At 46.4% G+C, this 17107-nt stretch overlaps 1 protein-coding gene across 1 annotated transcript; it reads right to left on the bottom strand.

Moving 5' to 3' along the window:
- Nucleotides 1–268: 268 nt before the first annotated feature.
- LOC308534675 (butyrophilin subfamily 3 member A1-like) lies at nucleotides 269–16516 on the bottom strand (the record flags this gene model as incomplete). Its single annotated transcript, XM_081113243.1, has 8 exons — nucleotides 269–981; nucleotides 2898–2924; nucleotides 4513–4539; nucleotides 4748–4948; nucleotides 11693–11974; nucleotides 13561–13902; nucleotides 14121–14254; nucleotides 16407–16516. The coding sequence occupies 8 exons, from the start codon at nucleotides 16514–16516 to the stop codon at nucleotides 269–271; spliced, it is 1836 nt and encodes a 611-aa protein (XP_080969369.1).
- Between the last annotated feature and the right edge of the window lie 591 nt (nucleotides 16517–17107).

The following is a 17107-nucleotide window of genomic DNA, read 5'->3' on the forward strand; positions in this document are numbered from 1 at the left end:
TATATGTCACTTCCCTGGGCCCTGCCTCCCTTTCCACACTTTCAATGAGACCACCTCACAGGGGTGTTGTGAGGATTGGGGAGTGAGATTCACCTGAAGCATTTAGCCCAGCACCCACCACCTTCTATATTACCTGTGAATGTGAGTTATGGCTACAGACAGGGAGATGAGTCACCTTTGGAAAGTTATCTTCCTCCACCCTGGTCTCCTCATCTGTCATGTGGAAAAGTTGAAAGATAACTAGTAAACTGCTTCACTCAGTGAGTTTTTAGTAAGTATGTTCCTGCTGTGAGGTTTGGCCTTTAAACAGGCCCTCAGCTGAGGGCTGGGCAGAGGGAAGCAAAGACCTTCCTTCTGCCTGAGGGTCCTCATTGTCATCAGCTGAGCCTGAGGCCACTGGGGCCTCCAGGGAAGGGTCAGGCAGTGGGTCACACACAAGGGAACTCCCCACTCCTTCTTGTGCTGGGCAAATGCTCAAGGCAGTGGACTCCTCTGACAAAATCCTGAAAAGAGGCAAGAGAGGCCCTGAGAAGGAAGCCTGTGAGAAGGTGTAGATGGGCAATCCATCGATGGCATCATAGAAGGAGACCTCCCCCTTTTCATAGTCCAGGAAAACCCCCACTCTTTTAGGAGGTTTGACAATTGTGAGTTTGCTCCAGGGATTGGTTTGAGCCTGGAGGTCATGCCCATCCAACAGTGCTATTGTCCAGAATCCATTCTGGGGTGTTATTTTAACAGGAAGTTTTCTCTCTACATTCTCCCTACACACCCCTAAATTCCACTGTTTCCTGTCTCCCACCTGCACCTCCCAGAAATGTCTCCCTGATGTGAAGCTCTCACGGCCCAGCACACAGGACCGATCATGAAATCTCTTGGGGTTGTCTGGCAGGCTCTTCCTTGTGTATGTGCACTTCAGGCTCCTCTGGTCCTCGGAAATAAGAAGGTTGGGGTGCGCAGTGTCCGGATCCAGAATCACGTCCGCTGCAGAGAGTTCCAACGGTGTGGGGTCAGCCATGGTTTCAGGATCTGAGAACCTCAGGCTCCAAGGCTTGGTTCTGGTTGGTGAGACCTGAGCCCAGAGCCTGGGGTTCCAGCTGCCCTGAGTGTGACCCTCAGCAAAGCCAAGAGACACCACAGAGCCTGCTGTTCAGTGAGGAAGGGAGGGTGAGGAGGGCTGGCGTCTGCCTAACCTGCCATCTCAAGTGGCCACCTTCCTTCTATCTTCCTCCTGTTTCCTCCCCAGAATGACTGTGCCCACCTATGCTGCATAGTCACATGGATTCCATTTCCAGCCCTTGCTTTACCCTCCCAAGTTGGATGACTTCCTGTTCCGCACGGTCTCTTTACACACACACACACACACACACACACACACACACACACTCTATGTAATGTTGCAAGTCTCAATGTGATAACTGTAAATGGGAATAAAAATGCTCAACTCCAGGGTAGAATAAAACAGAAAGTGAGCGGTATGTAGCCCAAGGCCAGGCATGGAGGAAGCATCTGGTGTGATCATAGGGACCAGCTCCCTGCTGTGCTGGGGCCATGCTGGGGTCTATGTGATCTTCACTCCCCACCTGCCCCACCCTCTTTGCCCAGGAATCCTCCTCTTTGGGCATCATCACTGGGCTCTCTTGCCTCTGGTCACCTGTTGGCTTTGGCCAAGGGCAGTGCTGGCTGAAGACTGGAAGGAAGGAAAGAGAGGCACAGACCTGACTTCCCCACTTCCTGCAATGGAGAGGCTCTAACAGAGCACGCCTCCTCTCAGGCAGCCTCTTCCTGAGCCACAGCCTCCTCAGGGATTCAGTGACTGCTCCCTGTCCCTCTGCCTTGGCCCTGGGGGGGGGGGGGGTGACGGCTCCCACTGCTGTGAGCCTTGGGCACTGCTATTCCTTGGGGTTTCCCTTAATGCCACCACTGCCTCTGGAGTAGGTCCTTCCCTAAACCCTCTGTAATCATTGGGCAGATGTGGCTGAATCAACCCAACTCCATCTCTGTGCCCGGATTTCCTTCATCTTCTCATGCTGTGACCTTTGACCAACCCCCCTGTCCTCAGCAGGCACACCAAAGCTTTCAGGGTGATGATGATGTGTGGTCCTTAAAATGTAGCCATAAACAGTTCTGTTAGTAACACTAGAACGACATGACAAGGAGGTCAACACCAAACGTGATGGTACCGATTATAAAGAACCTTCCACCACAAGACCCCCAGAAGGCATGGCTGGTGCTGCCACACTCCTTGTCCCTCTGTCCTGACAACCATTAGTACCCGAGTTGTGTGTTAAACAAGTACTGTAACAGGTCCATGAGTGGTGAAAAGTCTGTGCAGACTGACACCTATTCTGTCCACTCCAACCCCACACCCCTGTGAGTAAATGACTCTATAATACAGTCTGTTTTAATATAAGGAGTTGCCTACATCACTTCTAGGTCTTAAGAACCTTCTCCTGACGGTGGTCACTACCTTTAGACACACACCCTTTATAAACAGGCCATCCCTTCCCTCTTGGAGTTTTGACCAATACACACCCATTATCTCCTCTAGTCTTACCTCCACCTTCACATAGTAGGAATGACCACCATCACCTCAAAGGGACTCAGAGACATTGCACACCTTGAGGAGGCTCAGGGCAGGAGGGGCAGCAGCTGGGCCAGGTCACCTCCTCCCTCTCTCTCCAGCCCCTGCCCCCAGCTCCACCCCTCATGCCTCCTCCTTCCCACACAAACCGGGGGAAGCCCACGGCAGCAGCTGTCCCTGGCTCTCTTGGCAGCAGATAGGCACACTGTGGGGACCTCATGCCACCCACCCAGAAGTCTCCCAGTCAAGAGATGGAGAAGAAAAAGGGATCCAGGCCCCTGAGTTGTTGTCCCAGGGAACACAGTGATTCACTCACCAGGTTGGTAAAGGGCCATCTTCCACTCTGAAAGGAAGGAGACACAGGCAAGAAAAGATCATCACCTCTGTTCTCCCCTCACCATTCTCCTCACTGAGCCTCTTCCCTCTCCTTCCCACCAATATCTAGTTTCCTTCCTCCACAGCTCTGAGGAGGAGGCACAAAAGCTCTCAGAATGTTGGGCTTCCCTCCATCACGTGGGGCTGTGGGTGACGGGGCCAGGCTGTGCCCAGGTGTGGGCATGTGTGGCAGCAGGTGAGGGGACGCTGGAGCTGGGAGGTCCTCTCTGGGTGTCCAGGAGGCAGGGTGGTCGTCCACAGAACAGGAGCTCTGAGCAGGGTCTGATGACCCCTCACCAGCACAGAAAGGGTTGAAGGGCTTTGTACACAAGTGCAGGAACCAGAGAGCATGAGTCACTCACCAGCATAGGCCTGAGACCTCCCCCCTGCAAAGGAAGACAGGCAGGGTCACCTCCACTGTCATTTCTGAGTCCTTTCCTTTCTCTTTCATTTGACTCCTCACCCTCTTCTCCCTCTGCCTGTTCAGTTACCTGCTCCCCCTCCTCTTTAGAGTCACCTGCACCTAGTGACCTGCAGGCACCGAGTGGGGCTTTCCCAGCTGCACCTGCAGGTCTGTCCTGTACGTGTCTGTACAGCAGTCACCTGTAACCATCGTTTCACTTTCTGAAGTTTCAGTTACCCTCTGTCACCCACAGATGGAAAATATTACATGGAAAATTCCAGAAAAAAGCAAATCATAAGTTTTAAATTGCACATCCTTCCGCATAGTTATGATGAAATTCTGTGCCATCCGTCTCTGACATGCCAACCTGAGAACCATCTGTGCCCAGCATGTCCACCCTGTGTTCCTCCCATGAGCCACTTAGTCACTGAGGAGCTGGCTCTGTGGTCAGATCGGCCTCAGCATCACAGGGCTGGTGTGAAAGCCCCCTGATGTTACTCAATAATGACCGATCATTGCAGTGACGCTGGCCAGTGGGGTGTGGCAATGAGAAGCCTTCCTTTAAGTGAGAAGGAGGAACCTGCTCTGCACAGGGTGTGGTGCTATCCGTGGGCCAGGCACCCACTGGGTCTTGAATCCCACGCACCTGGCATATGAAGTGACTGTCTTACTCCTGTACCTGGCTAGTCTTGCCGTGTGCATACATGTATGCATATGTGTGCTGAATCCATCCATCTCAATCTGCATGATTTCCTGCCATGTTGCAAAAAGAATTCGGCGACTTAATGTGAAAATTTCAGACTCGACTTTTCAGCAGTTATGATAAATCTGGGGCAACTGACACCAGTCCCTCCTCCTTAGAAGAGAATGTTCTCTCTCCTGGTTTCCTCTCAGCAGCCTGTAGATTCTGTACAGGAGCCAGGGAGGGAGGACTCACATCATGAATCCATCTCCCCTCTCCTTGCTGGGGTTCCCTGGACATCCGGGTGCGTGCGTCCTGGTGGAGAGAGCCTGACCCCTTTCTCCAGGGAGGAAATCCTGCCGACCTCCCCCATCAGCGTCCTCATTCCTTCCCCTGGGCGGTCAGGGGTGAGGAAGGGGTTGGACAGGTCCCAGCAGAGTCTCAGAGGCAGGTTCAGGTCTAGGTACTCACGTGCCATGATCTGCTCCTTTGTCCTCCCTGCAGTGGAAATGGGAGGGTTCAGTGAGCGGGTAACCAGGAACCCCAGAAACCGCTTGGTGGGGGATCAGGACTTACTGAGCAACCACTCCAGCGTCTCTGGAAATAAGCAGAAAGAGAAGGTGCTGCCATGGGGATGGAAGGGGAACCCGCGCAGTGGATGGGCGGCCTGGGGCTGGAAGGTCCCCCCACCTGCAGCCAGCCTCACCTTTCGCCCTTTGCTCCCGCTGCTTCTCCTCCAGCGCTGCTTCTTTCTCAGCTCGCTCCCTATCAGTCTCTTGGCTCAAGGCCCAGATTCTCTTCTGCTGTTGCCACCATGAGATCACCATCCAGGCCAGGAGCCCCAGCATAGCCAGAAGGGTTACCCCCAAGGCTACCTGCCAGGGCTTCGGGCTGGAGAAGAAGGGGCCTGGGGAGGGAAAGCTTCAGCCACTGGCCGGAAAGGGCGCAGGGTCTCCAGGAGGGGAAGTGACCATTCACTTCCCAAAGTGCCCAGAACTCTTCCTGTCACACAGACTAGTGTCCTAATGTCTGGCTCTCACATGGGAACAGTTAGAATATAATGTACATACAGTCATTGGAGTCTCCTCTCCACTCCCTCCCCCATTTATCATGTCTCATCAGTGTATTCACTGCTGACTCAGAAGGTGAACTTTGGGGTTGGGTCTTCTGCCTGAGCAGCTCTGTGACCTTGAACTAATGACTTAGCCTTTCTGTTCTCGGTGTCATAATAGGCAGAGCATTAAATTAATGCTTCTAAAGTCCCTGACACGATATAAGTGCCATGCGAGAGTTTATTCATCGCTGCGATAAAGAACACAATATAAAGTATCAACAGTAGACTAGAAGAAGTGGAGCATAGCATCAGTGAGCTAGAAGACAAGATAGGAAAAAAAAATACCCAAGCAGAGCAGCAACTGAAAAAAAAACTTAGAAAACAGGAGAAGAGCCTAAGGGAACTTTGGGACAACATGAAACAAAACAACATCTGCATCAGGGGGGTGTCAGAAGGAGAGGAAAATGAGCAATGATTAGAAAACCTGTTTGAAGAAAAAATGACAGAAAACATCCCCAATATCGGGAAGAAAAAATTCACACAAGTCAGAAAAGCTCACAGAATCCCAAACAAGATGAACCCAAAAAGACCGACTCCAAGACACATTATAATTAAATTGGCAAACACCAAAGACAAAGTAAGAATCTTAAAGGCTGCCAGAGAGACACAGAAAGTTACCTGCAAGGGATCTCCCATGAGACTATTGACTGATTTCTCAACAGAAACACATCAGGCCAGAAGGGAATGGAATGAAATATACAAAGTCATACAAAGCAATCATCTGAATCCAAGAATACTGTACCCAGCAAGGCTATCAATCAAAGTTGAGGGTGAAATCAGGAGCTTCACAGACAAAAAAGAACTAAGGGAGTTTATTACCACCAAGCCAGTAATGAAATAAATGCTAAAGGGTCTGCTGTCAAAAGAAGAAATTGTTGCCAGAACCAGTTTGGCTCAGTGGATAGAGCGTCGGCCTATAGACTCGAAGGTCCTGGGTTTGATTCCTGTCAAGGGCACATCCCCAGTGGGGGGCGTGCAGGAGGCGGCTGATCGGTGTTTCTCTCTCATCGATGTTTCTAACTTTCTATCCCTCTCCCTTCCTCTCTGTAGAAAATCAATAAAACATATTTTAAAAAAAAAAGAAGAAGAAGAAATTGTAGGGAAGAAGGAACACAGGCATGAAGAATAAAATGGTGACAAACAAGTACCTATCAATACTACCTTTAAATGTATATGGATTAAATGCCCCAATCAAAAGACATAGAGTAGCTGAATGGATAAGAAAACGTGACCCATATATCTGCTGTCTACAGGAGACCCACCTCAGGGAAAAGGACTCACACAGACTGGTGGTTAAGAGATGGAAAAAGGCTTTTCAGGAAGATGGAAAAGAAAAAAAAATAGGCTGGGATAGCAATATTTATATCTGAAAAATTAGACCTCAAAGTGAAGGCCATAACAAGAGATAAGGAAGGCCAGTTCATAATACTAATGGGAGCAATGCAACAAAAAAATATAACTCTGGTAAACATATATGCACTCAACACAGGAGCACCCAAATACATTAAAAAAACAAACAAAACAAAAAAAAACAACAAAAAACAACTTCTGGGAGATACCAAGGGAGAGATTGACAGCAATACAATCATAGTAGGGAACTTTAATATACCACTAACACCACTGGATATATCCTCTAAACAAAAAATCAGCAAAGAAACATCAATACTAAATGACTCACTAGATGAGATGGAATTAATTGACATCTTCAGAACATTTCACCCAAAGCCACAGAATATACATTCTTCTCAAGTGCACACGGGTCATTTTCAAAGATAGACCACATATTGGGGCACTGGTAAAGTCTCTTCAAATTGAAAAAGATAGAAATCATATCAAACATCTTCTCAGATCACTATGGCATAAAATTAGAAATCAACTACGATAAAAACAATGAAAAAAAATCAAACACCTGGAGGCTAAATAGCATGCTATTTAACAATTACTGGGTTACCAAAGAGATCAAAGAAGAAATAAGAAGCATCATGCCAACAAACGACAATGAAAACACAACTATCCAAATCTATGGGACACAGTTAAAGGAGTCTTGAGAGGGAAGTTCATAGCTCTACAGGCCTACGACAAAACAAACAAGAAAAAAATAGTAATAAATTATCTATCCCTACAACTCAAAGAGTTAGAAAGAGAGCAACAAGAAAAGCCCAGCATAAGCAGAAGGAAAGAAATAGTAAAGATCAGAGTGGAAATAAACGACATAGAGACCAAAAAAACAATAACAAAAAATAAAAAAATAAAAAAACAAGAGGTTTTTCTTTGAAAGGATAAACAAGATTGATGAACCACTAGCCAGGCTCATCAAAAAGCAAAGAGAGAGGACCCAAATAAACAAAATCAGAAATGAAAGAGGTGAAGTAACAACTGATCCCACAGAAATACAAAGGATTATGAAAAAACACAAGGAACAACTCTATTCCAACAAAATGGACAACCTAGACAAAATAGACATATTTTTAGAAAAATGCAAGCTCCCAAAACTCCATCAGGAAAAATAAAAAAACCTGAGTAGGTCGAGAACCACTGAAGAAATTGAAGCACTGATCAGAAATCTTCCAGCAAACAAAAGGCCTGGTCCAGATGGCTTTACTGGGGAGTTCTACCAAGCATTCAAAGAAGAACTAAAACCTATCCTCCTCAAACAATTCCAAAATATTCAAGAGGAAGGTGCACTTCCAAGTTCTTTCTATGAAGCCAGCATTACCCTAATTCCAAAACTGGATAAAGATACCACAAAGAAAGAAAACTACAGACCAATATCAGTGATGAACTTAGATGCTAAAATCCTCAACAAAATTCTAGCAAATTGCATCCAGCATTACATTAGAAAGACCATATACCATGACCAAGTGGGATTTATTCTGGGGATGCAAGGATGGTACAATATCTGCAAATCAATTAATGTGATACATCACATAAACAAACTGAGAGACAAAAATCACATAACCAAATCAATCGATACAGAAAAAGCATTTGACAAAACCCAACACCCATTCTTGATATAAACTCTCACTAAAGTGGGAATAGAGGGATCATACCTGAACATAATAAAAGCCTTCTATGGCAAACCTACAGCCAACATTATACTCAATGGGCAAAAGCTAAACTTATTGCCCATAAGAATGGGAATAAGACAGGGATGCCCACTTTCATCACTCCTGTTTGATATAGTACTGGAAGTGCTAGCCATAGCGATCAGACAAGAAGAAGAAATAAAAGGCATCCAAATTGGAAAAGAAGAAATAAAACTGTCTTCATTCACAAATGACATGATACTGAACATAGAAAACCCCAAAGACTCCATCATAAAACTACTACACCTAATAAATGAATTCGGCAATGTAGCAGGATACAAAAATAACACCCAGAAATCTATGGCCTTTTTATACACCAATAATGAACTCACAGAAAGAGAAAGAAAAAAAAAATCCCATTTACCACTGCACCAAAAAAATTAAGATACCTAGGAATAAACTTAAATAAGGAAGTAAAAGACCTGTACTCAGAAAACTACAGGACATTGGAAAAAGGAGATAAAGGAAGACATCAACAGATGGAACAACATACCATGTTCATGGATTGGTAGAATCAGCATCATTAAAATGTCCATACTACCCAAAGCAATCTACAAATTCAATGCAATCCCCATTGAAATATCAATGTCTTATTCCAAAGACTTAGAAAAAACTCTCCAAAAATTCATCTGGAATTAAAAAAGACCCCAAATAGCCATAGGCAATCTTGAGAAAGAAGAACAAAGTTGGAGGGATCAGAATACCAGATATCAAGCTATATTACCAAATTACAGTTCTCAAAACTTACTGGTACTGGCACAAGAACAGACAAAAAGACCAATGGAACGGAACAGAGAACCCAGAAATCCACCCAAGCCATTATGCTCAATTAATATTTGAAAAAGGAGGCAAGAGCATACAATGGAGTCAAGACAGTCTCTTCAATAAGTGGTGCTGGGAAATTTGGTCAGATACATGCAAAAAAATGAAACTAGATCATCAACTTACACCATATACAAAAACAAACACAAAATGGCTAAAGGACTTAAATATGAGATGGAAAACCATAAAAATCCTACAAGATTCCATATGCAGCAAAGTAGCAGACATATGTTGTAGCAATATCTTTACTGACACAGCTCCTAGGGCAATGGAGACTAAGGAGAAAATAAACAAATGGGACTACATCAAAATAAAAGCTTCTGCACAGCAAAAGAAACCATCAACAAAACAACAAGAAAGTCCACTGCATGGGAGATCATATCTGTGAATGCTATTTCAGATAAGGGTTTAATCTCCAAAATTTATAGAGAACTCATGCAACTTAACAGAAGAAAGATAAACAATCCAATAAAAAAAATGGGCAAAGGACCTAAGTAGTCACTTTTTTAAAGAGGACATACAGAAGGCCAAGAGTCAGTAATCATCCTAGAGATGCAAATCAAAACGACAATGAGGTACCATCTCACACCTGTCAGAATGGCAATCATCAAAAAATCAAGAAAGGACAAGTGCTGGCGAGGATGTGGAGAAAAGGGAACACTCGTGCACTGCCGGTGGGAATGCAGACTGGTGCAGTCACTGTGGAAGACAGTATGGAGTTTCCTCAAAAAGTTAAAAATGGAACTCCCATTGGACCCAGTGATCCCACTTCTAGGACTATATCCCAAGAAACCAGAAATACCAATCAGAAAGGATATATGCACCCCTATGTTCATAGCAGCACAATTTACAATAGTTAAGATTTGGAAACAACCTAAGTGCCCATCAGAAGATGAGTGGATTAAACAACTGTGGTACATCTACACAATGGAATACTATGCTGCTATAAAAATGAATGAACGTTTACCATTTGCAACAGCATGGATGGAACTGGAGAACATTATGATAAGCGGAATAAGCCAGTCAGAGAAGGATAAGCATAACATGATCTCACTCATACGTGGGATATGATGATCAACATAATTTGATGAACAAAAATAGATCCAGAGACAAATGGCAGGGGAGGTGGGGGGCTAGAGAGCAACCAAAGAACTTGTATGCATGCACATTAGCATAAGCAATGGACACAGACACTGGGGCGGTGGGGGTTTGCCAGGGTAGGAATGGCTGGGAGGCTGTCAATCGGGGAAAATGGAGACATATGTAAAACTTTAGACAATAAAAAAGAAAAGAAATTGCATTACATTAAAATAATAATAATGCCTGTACTGCAACCTCATATATATATTTTATATTATATTATAAATATATATTTATATATATAAATATATATATATATATATATATATATATATATATATATATATATTTGTATATATATACCGAGTGGCCAGATTATTATGACCACCCCATCAGTACTTCTTTGGGCTACCTTTTGCCTTCAATACTGCGGCGATTCTTCTTAAGTCAATGCCAATATAATAAACATCTTATTTTTCTTGTTCAAACCACAGGCAGCATCCACGCAAGCTGCTCCGCAGCTCGTTTCTCAGTGCATTGTGGGTCCCGGGTCCTTTCCCTCTCAGCATGGAGAGCACGTCTGTGTTTTCTCCCACAGGGCAGCCTCCACTGCACAGGAGCCCCCATGGGTGGCATCTGAACTATCTGTGACTTTTGTTATTATAACTGATGCTCTAAGAAATAACATTGTGCCCTGGCTGGTTTGGCTCAGTGGATAGAGCATTGGCCTGTGCACTGAACGGTCCCCTGGTTTGATTCCAGTTAAAGGCACATGCCTGGGTTGTGGGTTTGGTCCCCAATGTGGGGCGTGCAGGTGGCAGGCGATGATTCCCTCACATCATTGATGTTCTTCTCTTTCTCTCCCTCTCCCTTCCTCTCTGAAATCAATACAAATATATTTTTTAAAAGGAAATAACTTTGTGTTCTTCAGTTATTTCACACAACCCTGAGCTTATCTGGCAGATATATTCCTACAACTGGGATATTGTCAATAAATAAGTAGTTTGGACTAAGATTGTTCTACTCCACCCCCTTCCCAATATAAGCTTCGTCAATTTATAAAAAAGTATACCAAATTATAGAAACAAACGTCTAAGAGTGTCTGTCTCCCCACAGTCCTGCCATGAGTGATGCCAACTACATGGTTTGTTTGCTTCCCATCTCACAGGTGGAGACGTCTCCCTGCTCAGTGAGACTGGACATCCTTCCCCAAGGTATTTGCTTCTGGGAACCATTCATTTCTGTACTGAGCTGTTCCATGTTTTGAGGAAATCGGCCCTTTCTCCAGGACGTGTCTGCACACACTTTCCCCACTTTGTCATGTGTTTGCTGACCTTTACCATTTGCCCATCCCCATCGCCTGTCCCAGGTGGAGGCAGCAGGGATGCTCAGAAAATGTCTGTGACATCAACAGCTTCAAGGGGCAAAGGGTACCCAGGTCCCTGCTCTGAGCCTTGTGTTCGCTGCACAGACCCAGGTCAGCAGCAGACACTCAGGCCTCCTTCTTCCAGTGGCCACAGCTGAGCTCAGTGTGGGGCCAGGCACTCACCTGCAATGGAGACCCTGGTTGTCTTCTCCTGGCTGAGCAGGAGGTTTCTGATGACACATGAGACCCCCTTCCCAGAGCCGCCTTTCAGGATCACAGATGATGTTGCTGCGTACAGACCGTCTCCATCTGCTGCCCCAGGCCCTGCCATGGTGGGCAAGCTCTCCGCTCCGTCACCTCTCCACTCTACGTGGGGCTGCGGGTACCAGCCTGCAGACGTGCACTTCACACGAATCCGTCCATCCTCATTGTCCTTCATTTCAATGTGAAGATCAGAGCCCAGGGCTGGGGAAGGAAAAGTGAGCCTGAGTCATGGGGAGGCCTCTGTGTTGGTGAGTCCATCAGGAATGGGGGCTCACTCCACTAGATCACGCAGGCAGGGCTCACAGAGGAGCTGTTTACCACGTGTGCTGTGCGGGGGAGACTGTTCCATGACATGAACACTGCCTGACCCTCGTGGACCCTCGTGCTCGATCCAGCTGGATCTGGGCCAGAACAGAGACTGCTTCCCAGGGATGCCCTCAGGGACACTTGGATCCTCCACCTGCCCAGTGCTGGTTCCTGGAACTGGCCCTCACCCGCCCCAGGCATGTAACTCATTCCCCTTATCTGGGCGGGTCATGCCCCAGTCCCATATCTATCCTGCCTGCCCTTGTGAGCTTTAGGCTTTGCCAAGTGGTGGGGAGGATATGCACGTTCTATTGCTGCAGCCCATGCTGTTCCTGGTATGAGAGTCACCGTGGTGAACTCTTGATATCATGAGTCTAGAGTTTATAGCCTCCTTTTCGGATCTTTGGACTCAGGGGAATTTTTATTTTGTGGTTGTGGAAGGGGAAAGACTACATGGGAGAGAGCTGACCCAGGGCCAGGAACAGTGAGCTGTCACCACCAGTCCCTAAACTCTTAACCCAAGGGGAGGTGAGAGGAAGCCTTTTGAAGACTTGGCAAGAACCCAGTCCTGTAGGGAGGGGTTTCTTAAGAGGAGCTGTGGTCTCAGGAAGGAATACAGCTGAGGAGGCCCTGCAGGGAGAAAGCCAGGACCTCCCACCTTCACCTTCCTTCCTTCCTGTGCAAGGCAGGGCTGTGCCCTGAGAAAGAGAAATGATGTTGGACGTGAACAATGTCATGGAACAGCAGCATCAGACAAGGATGCTTTGTCCCTGTGATGGGTCAGGACAAATCAAGACCACTCAGTCATCATATCTGAACACAGAATAAAACATCAACAGTGTCCAGACCACAGCAGTGAGCAATCATCCCCTGTCCTACGTGTGAGTGATCAGTTACCCCCACACCATCCTGACAGCATCTGATCCAGAGCAAAGCCCTACTTCCATAAACCCTCTCCTAGGCCCCTATCACCCCAAAAGTTATACCAAGTCTCCCTGACACCCGCTCATGGGGACACCCCATGTTTCCACACTGTGTGTTCTCCTCACTGGAACTAGTCCTGAGCTCAACTTGTTCAACTGCAGGAGTGATCCTGGGGTCTTGGTTGGAGGACCTGGAAGCACAGGTGATGTCCCTGCTGCTCAGCCTCCCTGGACCCACAGCAGAGAGCACCTGGGGGGCCCAGGTCCACTGCCTGGAACACAGCTGAACCCACTGAACTGTGTGCCACCCATGAGGGTAGGTTTTCTCAGCCTCCTGCCCCGACCACACATCCCTGCTGAGACCCTGGTGGCTGCAGGAGGGACGTCTTCACTTGGTTCAGGAGGAACCCTTCCGGCAGGAAAACATGAGTCAAGGGCCCAGGGAAGCAGAGGGAGGGAGGCAGCTGATGGGGTATAGGCAAAAGTCCGTGAGGTGGGCTTGGAGCCTGTGTCCCCAGGCCCCACAGAAGAAGGAGCTCAGAACAACCTCAGGCTCACCTGCAACCTTCAGCTCCACCAGGGCTTTTGCAAAGAAATCGCCATCTTGGAAATAACACTGGTAGGTCCCACTGTCAGAGACTCTGACCTTGTGAATCCGCAGAGCAGCCTTCCCCTCAGCAATGTCCTCTCTTAAAATCGATGTTCTACCTCGATACTCTGCTATCTCTGTTCCTTCCTTGCCATGTGCATATGCACGTACCACCTGCCTGAGGGCAGATCGCAGCCACATCAGCTCCATGGTCTCAGCGCTCATCTTCGGGGACAGGTGACAGGGCAGCTCAGCGACTTCACCCACCATGGCCAGGATGGGCTCGGGGGGTCCAATCACAGCAAACTGAGCTGGTCAGCAGAAAGGGGTGCTCCGTCAGAGGAAGCTGGAGGCCAGCAGGTAAAGGGGTGTCCGAGGTAGGGAGGGTGAGGTAAGAAACACCTAGACAGGGACTCAGTTCTGACAAGTGTACAGTCTGGCTGGGCCTCCCAGGTTTGGGAGGAGTCCATGGTTCTGACTGGGCACTATAGGTAACTGCTCCAGGTACATAAATGCAGATGGTCCCTACCTGAGCAGGGTGTGAGCAGCAGGACCAAGGCGAGGCAGACAGGCAGGTGGAGCAGATGGAAGGCCAGTGGCCTCACCATTGTGGGCTGTTGTGCAGACAGAGAGACACCAGAAGGAGCTGGTAGAAATGACGACCTGGAGGAAGATGGAGAATCCACATGAGACCTCTGCCTCCCCAGGGCCGAGTCCCGGTGCAGCCCCATCACTGGTGACCCCAGATCCTCCTCTGAAATGTCTGCTTGGGAGTCTCTTCACCTTTGACTCCAACATGGAAAACCACCCTAAAGTCTGTAACCTTAATGTCCGTCCCTTGGCCCTGGCCACCTGGGAGTCCTGGGCTCTGTGTCCAATGGGCTCACAAGCTTCCACTTGCCCACACGTCCTGGACAGCCTGTCCGTGCCTCCAGCATCTCACTCTGATTAACGCAGGGCCCCCTTCTCTGAGCCCTTATTCCACTGGGGCCCCTCAGTCTCTGCTTCACACCACAGCCTGACCGTTCCTGCCTGCCTCACTTCACGCCTCTCCTCAACCTCCAGAGGCTCCCACTGCCCTCAGAGCAGGAGCTGGAGTCCTCTGCTCCCTGCACTTTCTAAGTTTTCTGAACGTTTGAAATTTTAAGATCTCAGAGAGAGGAATATATTTCCACTGATTTGGGGGGATAGTTATTGTTTTTTTCTTGATTATAAACTATTTCAAAATAAAAATAAGTCAAATTTAAAGAATTTATCATGGCAACCACATACTTTGCTACGTATGAATGCAAATATGTTTCTGGATATATATATATATATATATATATATATATATATATATATATACCTTAAAATGTTTTGTTCTCCTAAAGAAAAAATATCAGGCATTAACACAAAGTTTTATATTTAACACTGTTCATTGTAGTAAATTCTACAATACCAAAATGTAGATATAATTTAAATTCCAAAATTGGATCCAATTTTGTAATAATAACAAAAATTTTTTATTAAAAACATGATTTCTACACCTGCAGTTATGATCATACTCAATGGTGAAAAGCTGAATAGTTATTCTCTAATAATTAAGGTCAAGAAGAGGATAAGGATGTCCACTCTCACCACTTGTGCTCTCACAGTATTGGAAGTCCTGGCCACAGCAATCAGACAAAACACAGGAATAGAAAGCATACAAATCAGGAAGGAAGAAGCAAAACTCTCACTCTTTGCAAAGGACATGATACAATACATAGAAAAACGTGAAGATTCCAACAAAAAAGCCCATCAGAACCAATCAATGAGTTCAGTAAAGTTGGAGGATAAAAAATCAGAAACCTGTTGCATTTCTGTACAGCAATAATGAATAGTCAGGAGGAGAAAATTTAAAAATCTCATTTACAAGTTTACCCACAAAGCATAAAATATTCAGGAATAAATTTAACCAAAGAAATGAAAGACCTATAGACTGAAACTATAAGACACTGAAGACGGAAATGGAAGAGGATACAAATGAATAGAAGGATAGGATACGCCATGCTCATGGGTTGGAAGGATTAACATTGTTAAAATGTGCTTACTGCCTAAAGCAATATCCACATTCAATGCAATCCCTATTAAAACACCAATGGCCTTCTTCTCAGAGATAGAACAACTCATCCTAAACTTATATGGAACCACAAAGACCCCTAATGTCCAAAGAAGTCTTGAGAAAGAACAGAGTTGGAAGCATCCTACTCCCTGATATCAAACTATACAAAAGTGTCCACACTAATAAACAGCATGGCACTGGCATATAAACAGACACCCAGTTCAATGGGACAGGCAGAGCCCAGAAAAGAACCCTCACTTATATGGTCAATTAATCTATGACAAAGGAGGCAAAAATATGCAGTGGGGTAAAGACAGTCTTTTCAAAATGGTGCTGGTAAAACTGGACAGATACATGCAAAAAAAAATGTAATTGGCTCACTTTCTTTCACCAAATTAAGAATAAACACAATATGTATTGAAGATTAAATGTGAGACCCAAAACTATAAAACTAGAAGAAAACAGAGGAAGTGAACATCTGACATTCAACTTAGTAATATATGTTTTCAATGTGTGTCCTCGGGCAAGGGCAGGAGTATGTACAATAAACAAATGGGACCATATGACACAAAAAGACAACCTACTGAAGAGAAGAATATATTAGCCAACGATACATCCAATAAGAAGTTAATATCCAAAATTTATTTTAAAAAACTCATACAATTTAACAGAAAAAAAAAAAACACAATACAACTTAAAAAGGGGCAGAGGACCTGAATAGACATTTACCTAAAGAGCAGGTACAGATGGCCAACAGGCATATGGATTGGAAACCCTCTACTGTCAGACAATGTGATGTTTATCCATTCTTCAACTGTTGTATACGTATGCTGTCTCATATATTTTTATATTAAAACTAGAGGCCCAATGCATGAAATTCGTGCAAGGGGCTCGGCACTCACAGCCACAGCGGCTGCCTTGGCCCTCAGCCCTTGCAGCCCTGGCTTCGTTCATAAGGCTGTTCGACCATCCAGGCTAATTAGCATATTACACTTTTATGTACACTAGAGGCCCAGTGCACAGAAATTTGTGCACTCGGGGTGGGGGCGGGGGATCCCTCAGCCTGACCTGTGCCCTCTCACAGTCTGGGACCCCTCGGGGGATGACCACCTGCTGGCTTAAGCCCACTCCCCCAGGAGATTGGGCCTTAGCTGGCAATCAGACATCCCTCTGGCAGGCCAAGAGCCCTCGGTGGATGTCTACATGCCAGTGGGGAACAGGCCTAAGCTGCAGTCGGACATCCTTAGCGCTGCTGAGGAGTCGGGAGAGGCTCCTGCCACCCCAGCTGTACTGGCAGCCGTCAGCCTGGCTTGTGGCTGAGCAGAGCTCCCCCTGTGGGAGCGCACTGACCACCAGGGGGCAGCTCCTGCATTGAGCGTCTGCCCCCTGGTGGTCAGTGTGTGTCATAGTGACCAGTCATTCCCAGTCGT

This window comes from Myotis nattereri (genome assembly GCF_964212035.1).
Source record: "Myotis nattereri genome assembly, chromosome: 18".
NCBI classification, from domain to species: domain Eukaryota; kingdom Metazoa; phylum Chordata; class Mammalia; order Chiroptera; family Vespertilionidae; genus Myotis; species Myotis nattereri.